At 46.9% G+C, this 10815-nt stretch overlaps 1 protein-coding gene across 2 annotated transcripts; it reads left to right on the top strand.

The window, feature by feature from the left end:
* The first annotated feature begins 2979 nt into the window (after window positions 1–2979).
* On the top strand, window positions 2980–10339 carry LOC311009308 (H-2 class II histocompatibility antigen, I-E alpha chain-like). Of its 2 annotated transcripts, XM_084003392.1 has the most exons (4): window positions 2980–3168; window positions 3254–3502; window positions 5133–5417; window positions 9921–10339. In XM_084003392.1, exons 1-4 carry the CDS (start codon window positions 3111–3113, stop codon window positions 10040–10042), a joined length of 714 nt encoding a protein of 237 aa, XP_083859518.1. In that variant the 5' UTR covers window positions 2980–3110; the 3' UTR covers window positions 10043–10339. The 2 variants fall into 2 exon arrangements, with proteins under 2 accessions (XP_083859518.1, XP_083859519.1); XM_084003393.1 differs by lacking the exons at window positions 2980–3168; window positions 3254–3502; window positions 5133–5417 and adding an exon at window positions 3554–4369.
* Window positions 10340–10815: the final 476 nt, after the last annotated feature.

The following is a 10815-nucleotide window of genomic DNA, read 5'->3' as shown; positions in this document are numbered from 1 at the left end:
GTCAGTTCGTACAGTTTACTGTTCGAGATCTTAAAGGCCCAATCCACATCACCATCGACTAGTGCTGCAGGATCAATCCCCTTTTTACGTTGGTTTAGGGGCGGGGCATTCTTCCGTGCATCGCCGCCAGCTATCATCTTTCGCAGGAACCCATTCCAAACGGTATTCAGCTTTTGGAGTTCACTAGATAGTTCCCATGATTGTACACTATACAGTAACCGGGACTGCACACATGCCGTTAGGATTCCCATGCGAGTGTTGAGATGTATTTCTTGGTCGGTCAGCACATGCTTCGGTCCATTTTTCGTACGCTGATGCAATTTGGTGGTGTAGGAACTTTAATGACTTCCCAGTATTGCTGATAAGATGACCAAGGAACCGGAATTGCCTTACATTCTTTATCTCGGCATTGTTGATAGTCAATAGGCTTGATTGTGCATTTCCGTCCACATTAAAGGCCAACGTCTCCGTTTTTTTAATAGGACATCTGAAGTCCAAACCTTGAGAATGTTATCATATATTGCTAAGATCTTCTTAAGCTGGTCCAAGCTCTGGGAGAACACTACCACGTCATCCGCATATGTTGGAGCCATTTTTTGTTTCTAGTTACCTAGTTAAAGACACTAGAAATGCCACCACCAGGTGTTGACCAGTGGTATTGACAGGAGGCCTTTATAATGAGGTCCCTGATTACACACAGTTGTGCAAACCAACAGGTGAATGCTGAGAACGCTCCGTTTTGTTATCCGTTTTATCTCGATACCGACACTAAGTAACACTTAGAACGCTACATTTTAGATATCGCAACGGATTGTGATATTAGCGCATGTTTTGTTTACTTGTACTTTTTAGTTTAATTCAATTGGTGCATGTTAGAGCTGCGAGCCAACGCATGCACACACAATCCACCCATAACCAACCGGACAGACTACAAGCAAAATCAACAAACAAGTAAGTGCAAACTCGAAGCACGTAAGAATCTCTCGACAGCATAAAGGCTGACTCACTATGAGACAATATGTGAGTTGTGTGTATGATCAGAAATGGTGGATAGGAAGTATCAGAGATGTTTCAGATGAAGATGAAGATGTACTGGTTCAGTTCATGCACCCACATGGCCCTGCCAAGAGTTTCTACTGGCCAAGAAGAGAAGATGTGCAATGTCCCACTGCAGCATAAAACTGCAAGGATTGACGTTCCCTCTACAGAAACTGGGTGCATGTATGCCATCAAAAAAGATGAGCACAATAGAGCAGAGATGTACATCAGACAATTTGTAAAGTGACTGACAAATTAATGAATGTGACGAAGGAATTGGATCTAAAAGATGAAAAATGTGTGATCCCTCATAGTGAGCATAGAGACAAACTGTTATTCAATATCAAACTTTTCTACTGTAATGTAAAATCTTTATGCTTTAATTAAAATTATTATTTGATTTGGTTGTGTAATTTATACACTTAAAGTATGACAAAATGTAGAGTCTTCAATATTATGCTATCATATGTTTGTTCATGGTTTAAGACAATAAAAGCTGCTTTCACCAAGGACTTAGGACGACCGGCCCTCTGTGCCCCCCTTTGTTCCTCAATCAACCAAAAGACCAAAGTTGATTTCACAAGACACACCAGGAAGGATTCCTGCCAGACCGGTTCAATCTGAACACTTATAAAGAACCTGTCTGGCAACGTGAAGCTGAAAGATCTGAAACAGAAATCAGAAGTATGAGGAAAAAACCATGTATCAGTCTGGAAAGGGTCTCAAAGACCTTTCTAAGGGTCTGGGACTCCAGAGAACCACAGTGAGAACCATTATTCACAAACAGAGAGAACATGGAACAGTGGTGAACCTTCCCAGGACCGATCGGCCACCAGAACTCCACCAAGACCACATCGGGGACTCATCCAGGAGGTCCCAAAAGAGCCCAGAATACCATCTCACTTGCCTCAGTTAAGGTCAGAGTTCACGATTCCACAGTAAGAAGGACACGGGGCAAAGATGGCACCCATGGGAGACCTGTGAGACCAAAACCACTTCTGTCCACGAAGAACCAAAAACATCTTGATGACCCCCAAGAACTTTGGGATCAGTCAGACCTGTTGGCGTCTCCCAACCACCACCTGGTCCTCTGGGGATGGATACGCTACCCTGCAGACTGCTGGTCCCAGGATCCAGCACCACATGGAGCCAGGTCCCTACCATCCAGGTGGTCTCTAGTGGACTACGAGTGTGACTGGAACGTTCTCATATGCTGAAGTATCTATATGTATATTAGAAGTTGTCTCATGATGAGGGTCTGTGTTAGGATCCTGGTTCTAGATGTAGATCCAGGCTTCACATCCAGTCTGCTTCCTGTGTTTCCTGTTTAGCATATTTGATTCTGGACCTCCTCGTTGGTTTCATCAGAACCTGCTGCTCACTTGGTGAAACGTCTGCAGCAGTAGACCTGGGATCCACATCCAGGTCTAGTTCAGACCGGGTCCTCAACCGGACCCGGTCTACGTGGACCCTAGGGGACCGGGATGCTCTGAGGGGACGAGGTCTAGCCTCACTTCCTCTCTGATCCTGATTTGTGGTTCTGCTGCCTCTTGAGATGAAGAGTGTAAAAACTAAACACATAATATTCATAATAATAATAATTCCTCATAATTTTATTGATGAAGGAATCCAGAGAATAAATGACTGTTCATCTTAAATAATTATAATAATAATAATCTGCTGAAATATGCAAATTAAATATGAACAATTTCTTCCTCAGCAAAACATGAAAGAGAGAAATATCATAAATATTATAAATATTATAAATATTTCCATCTGTCATGTTGTCCTCTGATAATCATACTGACAGATGTTTAAAAAACAACAACAAGTAAAACAAACATGTTTTACTGCAGCCTGTCTACCTGGATATCGATGACATCACGCCATCCCTGCTCTCTGATTGGCTGTTCTCAGACAGGTTCAGGTCTACAGAGAGTCAGACGGGTTCAGGTCTACAGAGAGTCAGACGGGTTTAGGTCTACAGAGAGTCAGACAGGTTTAGGTCTACAGAGAGTCAGACGGGTTCAGGTCTACAGAGAGTCAGACGGGTTCAGGTCTACAGAGAGCTGATGAAGATCATGATGGGGGTCCTCGTCCTTTCCAGTGTCTTCTGTGTCTCAGCTGACAGTAAGTTTGTCTGTCTCTTTACTGTCTGTCTGTCTCTTTACTGTCTGTCTGTTGACTGTCTGTCTGCTCTGGTGTTTCTCTTCAGGTCTCTATGAGGACATTGCTTATATTGGCTGTTCAGAGACTGATGAAGAGGCGGTTGTTACACTAGAAGGGGAAGTGAAGTGGTACACAGACTTCAAGAACAATACAATAGTCGAGCCTCAGCCCAGTTTCATAAATCATATCCCCCATCAGAATGGAATTTATGAAACTGCTTTTGCTCAGCTACAGTCCTGCAGATTTAACCTGAACATTGAACGTAACGTCTTCAAGGACCTCCCGGTGGAGCGTGGTATGTCTTCCCAGTGTTTCACTCAGCGTTCTGTTCTCCTGTTTACTTTGAACTCATCAGAAGGTTCTATTTGGACAAGAAGACGGGTTCCTCTCAAAACAACAACAACAACAACAACAAGCTGCTTATTGTCTCTTCTGGTCAAACACACTGACGGTCTCAACAACTAACAGTGTAGTCAACCCCAGTCCAGGGTCCAGGGTCCGGAGTTCAGGGTTCAGGGTCCAGGGTCCAGGGTCCACAGTCTAGAGTTCAGCGTCCAGGGTCCAGGGTCCAGGGTCCAGAGTCCTTCATCCAGAGTCCAGGGTCCACGTACCAGGGTCCAGAGTCCATGGTCCACTGTTCAGGGTCCAGAGTCCATGGTCCACAGTTCAGGGTCCAGGGTTTACAGTCCGGAGTTCAGGGTCCACGGTCCAGAGTCCAGAGTCCATGGTCCACAGTCCAGATTCAGGGTCCACCGTCCAGAGTTCAGGGTCCACGGTCCAGAGTCCAGAGTCCATGGTCCACAGTCCAGAGTTCAGGGTTCACGGTCCAGGGTCCAAGGTCCAGAGTCCTTTGTCCAGAGTTCAGGGTCCACAGTCCAGGGGCCACAGTCCAGAGTTCAGGGTCCACAGGAGTCCTTAGTCCAGACACCAGATTTCAGGGTCCAGACACCAGATTTCAGGGTCCAGAGTTCAGGGTCTGGGGTCCAGAGAACAGAGTCCAGGGTCCAGAGTCCAGGTCCAAGATTCAGAGTCCAGGCTCCAGAGACCAGACTTCAGGGTCCAAAGTCCAGGGTCCAGAGTCCAGGGTCTAGAGACCACAGTTCAGAGTCCAGAGTTCAGGGTCTGGGGTTCAGAATTCAGGGTCCAGAGTCCAGGATCTGGGGTACGGGGGCAAGACTGAATCTTGAGTCCTGAGTCCTGTCATTCAAATCAGGATTTGGTGTCCAAGTTTTTAGTCCTACGATGGTGGTTCACTTTTTAATGTGGTACCGTGGTTTACGGTGGACCACCATGGTAACTGCTGCTTCACAGCGGAGTCCTGGACTATGAAGTGAATCTAGTCTAGCCTGGATTTTGGGATTAACATCTTTGTATCTGAATAAATATTCTATTAAATTATAGTTTTCCTTTTTAAAATGTCTCTGCTGACAGGAGACTTGTGATTGGTCAGATGTGACCACGGCCACAACCAGACTGAGGAACCTTATTGGTTTACTGACAGATAACCAGAGTCATGACGTTTAGTGGATCACAGTTGTTAGGATTAGTTAAACCAGATAACCTGGAGATGATCTGGATATGTCAAACTCACTTCCTAGTCCAGGCCTCTGCTGTGCAACACCAGTTACCATGGTGATCTACCGTAAACCACTGTCTTAGGCCTGAAAACCCAGTTAAACCTGAAGTTACTCACTAACCCCAAATCCTGGTTTGAAGGAGAGGACCGGGGAACCCTGGACTCTGGACTCTGGTCCCTGTCTCATAGAGAGAGTACAACAAACCTGAACTCTAACTTGATTAAACCTGAACTCTGACTTGATTAAAGATGTGTTGCATTAAATTACTCGATGAATAGTTGGATAAATGAGTTTCACTGATAATAAGATATTATAATAAATATTAATAAGCGCTGTGTTTCTGTTCAGATCCTCCTTCTCGTCCAATCATCTACACCCGAGACGCCCTGGACCTGGGGGAGAAGAACACCCTCATCTGTCATGTGATTGGATTCTTTCCTGCTCCTGTAACGTTGTACTGGACAAAGAACGAGGAGAACGTGACCGAAGGAACCAGCATCAATGTTCCCTACATCAACAAAGACGGGACCTTCAACCAGTTCTCCAGACTGGACTTCACCCCACAGCTGGGGGACGTCTACAGCTGTACAGTGAGCCATCTGGCCCTGAAGCAACCGCTGACCAGGATCTGGAGTGAGACACCTTAGAAACCTCTACACAGCAAACCCACAGCCAGCGCTTTACCTGCTGGCTGTCTCCAGATGTGTCGTTACTCTCAACTCTGTTTTACGTCTCCAGATGTGTTGTGACTTTTAAAGTGATGGTTCGGAGCAAAATGCACCCTAGGTAATTTCCATTATGACATCCAGCCAAATACCCCCTCAGAAGCATTTTTAGCGATGGTCATGTCGTTGCAACTGAAATACCAGTTTAGTCTAGTGCAGGTGAGAGTTTGGCAATGAAATAAAAGTAGACATAATATCCAAATCTGAAGATCTGAAGAGCCTTTCCTGACATTGGTCTGGAGTTCGTTCCACCACTGAGGACCAGAACAGAGAAGAGTCTGGACTTTGCTGAGCGACATTTGTTTGATTTCAGCGATGGTGGTACCAGCCGGCCAGCTGAAGTAGAGGAGCGAAGTGCTTGCTTCGGGGCATGAGGTTTGACCAGTGTTTGAAGGTAGATGGGTGCCGTTCCATTGATGGCCCTGAAGGCCAGTGTCATCGTCTTGAGTTGGATGCGTGCTGCAACAGGGAGCCAGTGGAGGTCACGGAGGAGGGGGGTCACATGGGAGAATTTGGGTAGATTGAAGATAAGGCGTGCTGCAGCGTTCTGGATACGCTGCAATGGTTTAATCGCAGAGGCCGGGAGTCCGGCCAGGAGAGAGTTGCAGTAGTCAAGGCGGGAGATGACCAGTGCTTGGACCAAGAGTTGCGTTGCGTCCTTTGTGAGGAAGGTCCGAATCCTGCGGATATTGTAGAGGGCAAATCTGCAGGATCGGGCCACAGCAGTGATGTTGGGGGTGCAGGATAGTTGTTCATCGGGGATTACACCCAGGTTCCTCGCATTTGAGGAAGGTAATACTGTGATGCCCTCGACAGTGACCGACAGGTCCATGCGAGGGCAGTCTTTCCCTGGGATGAAGAGGAGTTCGGTTTTATTCAGGTTAAGCTTGAGATGATGTGCAGTTGTCCAGACAGAGATGTCAGCCAGACAGTCCGAGATGCGAGTTGCAATGTGAGTGTCAGAGGTCGGGGGAAAAGAGAGGAACAGCTGGGTGTCATCTGCGTAGCAATGGTAGGAGAATCCATGCGATGTGATAACAGAACCTAGTGATCTGGTGTATAGTGAGAACAGAAGTGGTCCTAATACTGAGCCTTGAGGGACACCCGTGTCCAGAGAACAGGGTTTGGACATAGAGCCATTCCATGTGACCTGAAAGGTGCGATTTGTCAGGTATGATGTAAACCAGGTGAGAGCAGAGTCAGTTATGCCAAGTTCAGCTAGAGTGGAGAGGAGGATATGGTGATTGACTGTGTCGAATGCAGCAGATAGGTCGAGGAGAACGAGAACGGAGGAGTTGGACGAGGCTCTGGCGTCTCGCAGGGACTCGGTCACTGTGAGGAGGGCCGTCTCAGTGGAGTGAGCAGTCCTGATTCCTGATTGATTAGGGTCAAGGAGGTTGTTCTGCGAGAGATAGGATGACAGTTGGTTGTAGGCGGCACGTTCCAAGGTTTTAGAGAGGAATGAAAGAAGAGATACAGGTCTGTAGCTTTGGATGTCAGTAGCATCTAGGGTGGGTTTTTTAAGGAGAGGCTTCACGGTAGCTGTCTTAAAATCCGCTGGAATGAGACCTGAGGTGAGGGAGGAGTTGATCAGGGTGGTGAGGAATGGCAAGATGTCGTGTGAGATGTCCTGGAGAAGAGAGGAGGGAATCGGGTCAAGGGAGCAGGTGGTGGCACGGTTAGATGTAACAAGTGCATGAACGTCTTCAGAGGTGAGGGGGGTAAAGCTGGTAAGGCCATCCGAGTTGAGGGTTGGGGGAGATGTCTTCTGGGAGGGAATAGGCGTGAACGAGGAGCTGATGTCATTTACTTTCTTGGTAAAGTAAGTAGCAAAGTCATCAGCAGTAAGGGAGGGAGGAGGGGGAGGGGTGAGGAGGGGTGAGGAGGGAGGAGAACATGGAGAAGAGTTTCCTGGGGTTGGAGGCGGAAGAGTTGATCTTTGCCAGGTAGAAGGCAGATTTAGCTGCCGAAACAGTTGAGGTGAAGTCAGAGAGGAGGTGGTGGTAGTGAGCAAGGTCCTCGTGCTGACCCGATTTCTCCCATTTTCTCTCTGACGCTCGCAACAATGATCTGTTGGTTCGCAGAGGTTCAGACAGCCAGGGAGGGGAGGGAGATGATCGCGCCGGTCGTGAGATTGGGGGACAGAGAGTGTCCAAAGAAGAGGAGAGTGAGGACATCAGGATGGAGGAGGCTTCCTCAGTAGGTATTAAGGAGAACTGTTCTGAGGATGGTAGTGAGGAGATAACAGTTGAGGAGAGAGCGGAGGGAGTGAGGGATTTCAGGTTGCGGTGGCTGGTGACCATTCGAGGCGTAGAGGGGAGGGATGTGGTGGGCTCCATGGGGAGGGAGAAAGTCACAAAGTGGTGGTCGGACACGGTGAGCGGGGTAACAGAGAGTGCCGAGATGCCACAGGATCTTGTGAAGACAAGGTCAAGTTGGTTTCCGGCCCGGTGAGTTGGTGGAGAGGGGGAGAGTGTAAGGTCAAATGCGGAAAAGAAGTCGATGAATTCAGATGAATGCAGTTTTCCCGAGTGGATGTTGAAGTCACAGAGGACGACGAGTGGTGTGCCATCATCAGGGGAGCAGCTCAGGAGGGCATCCATCTCATCCAAAAAGTCACCAAGAGGACCGGGTGGGTGATAGATCACTATAATGTTGAGCTTGAAAGGAAGGGTGACAGAGACGGCGTGGAATTCAAGTGTAACGGGGTAGGTGGTCCAGAGGAAGGACCTGGTAGGACCATCGGGGTGAGATGAGGAGCCCAGTTCCTCCTCCTCGTCCTGTTCGGGGAGTGTGAGAACGAGTAGGCAGTTGAACGGGCAGCTGGAGTGGCAGTGTTTTCTGGGGTGTTATGCCTACTTCAATGGACTTCCTCGATGGACTCCCACAGATAGACTCCCTTGTCTTTGTTCAGCTGTCTTCGTTCTGATGTCCTGACGCTGCAGCTGACGCCGTAGTGACAGCCTTTTAAGTGCTCAGTTTACCGCAAGTACTGACTGTGACCCCTCCCTCCAATCAAGTCTATTCACTACAGCTGAGCTGGCTGAAACAAGCTGATTGCTCACTTAGCATAGACAGCTTCACAAGAATTTAAACAACAAGCTATCAACACAAGACTAAATGTTACAACTAGCTTTACTCACAGAATGTCTAAACCCAAATCTACAATTAGTTTCTGACTTGAGTTATAAACAAGGGACAACACGGAACATGGAGAAGGTGGAGGTGGAGAGGCGGGCGGCGGCTGCAACGCTGCCGTGTGACCGCAGGCACTCCGCGGCCGCACGTGAGAGACGGACGGCTTTGAATGTCGATCGCTTGTGTCTCAACTTGCGCCACAAGAGGCGGCCGCAGCACGGGTAGCGTCCACGACACTGTCCTGTGACCACCAGCCAACCATTCAGCCAGACTTTTTTTTGGTCCATGTCTAAAAATAAATACATTGACATGTGATTTTGTTCTGTTTTTTTTTTTGCCAGTGCCATACAGCCACAATGCTTGGGGATATGTGGTATTTTACATATTGAAAAGAAACTATTGTACTGTCACTTTCATAGAATTGGCTTCTTTATTTTATAAAATATCTACAACAAATATTAACCGTAGAATCGAATCGTATCGTTCTTACACTGCATGGAATCGATTCGAATCGAATCGTCTGTAATAAAAGGATATCGTTTTTGAATCGAATCGTAATCTGTGTATCTAGATGCATATCAAATCGTTTATCACTGAGAGATGTGCAACCCTAGTACAGACCCTATGTGTACGACTGCAGAAGTTGAGTAACATTCCATGCATTATTAGTGGGGAAATTTACGAGATATACAAAATGTACCATTAGTGCCAGTACTAAGCCATTCGACTGATAGCCCTATCTTGACCAATGTTGACCATCGCTAAAAATGCTTCTGAGGGGGTGTTTGGCTGGATGTCATGGTGGAAATGACCTAGAGTGCATTTTACTCCAAACCATCAACTCTGTGTTTTCTGTCTCCAGATGTGTCGTGACTCTTAACTCAGTGTTTTCTGTCTCCAGATGTGTCGTGACTCTTAACTCTGTTTTCTGTCTCCAGATGTGTTGTGACTCTCAACTCTGTTTTCTGTCTCCAGATGTGTCGTGACTCTTACAGTGTTTTCTGTCTCCAGATGTGTCGTGACTCTTAACTCTGTTTTCTGTCTCCAGATGTGTCGTGACTCTTAACTCTGTTTTTCTGTCTCCAGATGTGTCGTGACCTTTAACTCTGTTTTCTGTCTCCAGATGTGTCGTGACTCTCAACTCTGTTTTCTGTCTCCAGATGTGTCGTGACTCTTAACTCTGTTTTCTGTCTCCAGATGTGTCGTGACTCTTAACTCTGTTTTCTGTCTCCAGATGTGTCGTGACTCTTAACTCTGTGTTTTCTGTCTCCAGATGTGGAGAAGCCTCAGCCCAGTATTGGACCCGCCGTCTTCTGTGGACTGGGTCTGACCGTCGGTCTCCTCGGCGTTGCTGCTGGAACGTTCTTCCTCATCAAAGGAAACGAGTGCAGCTGATCAGATTAATGATCCTCACATTAACTAATCCAGGCTTAACTGATCCCGCTAACTCTGATTGTGATTCCTCCTTTATCTTAATACCAGCATGCTCTTATTTTGAAATAAACACAACATGATGTTTTCTCATAGTTGTGTATCTTGTAATTATGACTGAGTGCTTCAGATTACATGTCATATACACACATATATATCATAGTCATGACAAAATGATGACATTAATGACAAAATGATCCTTTGATAGATTTGAATGACGTGTCCAGCTCCATGAATCCTAATAAAGTGTGTGATCAGTGAGATGGTGTCGTGGCTCCCTCTGATGTGTCTCTGAAACACAAATCATCCTCTGGACTCATGGTCAGGAAGTCCTGGTTCAGAGGAGACGCCATGACGGCCCCCCATGTTTCCAGCAGCTAACACTGACATCAGGCGGTGGTTGAGACGGCTGGTCTGGAGTCAGTAACCTCAGAGAGTCCTGCTCATGAATGAAGAGACAAAACGTGGAGACTTTCACTGATGTCATGCTTCAACCACCGAGTCTTCCTCAGCTCAAAGTCAACTCCTGTATTTAATCCATGATGAAACATCCCAGGATGATCTCATCATGACCCTGAAGGAGTCGTCTGATAGAGACGTTCAGAAAGTGATGGTCCACTTCTGTAATCTTGCTGAGAACATCTATACTAGAATTATAAACATAAAGGACACCGTGTCATGATCTGGGGGTTTTCGTTGTTTTATTTTGAAGTTCTCTGCCTCCTGTGTTCTGTGGT

The sequence above is a fragment of the Eutrigla gurnardus genome, assembly GCF_963514095.1.
Source record: "Eutrigla gurnardus genome assembly, chromosome: 23".
Taxonomy (NCBI): domain Eukaryota; kingdom Metazoa; phylum Chordata; class Actinopteri; order Perciformes; family Triglidae; genus Eutrigla; species Eutrigla gurnardus.
Note: the sequence above shows the minus strand (reverse complement) of the source record. Positions and strands in the feature narration are given on the sequence as shown.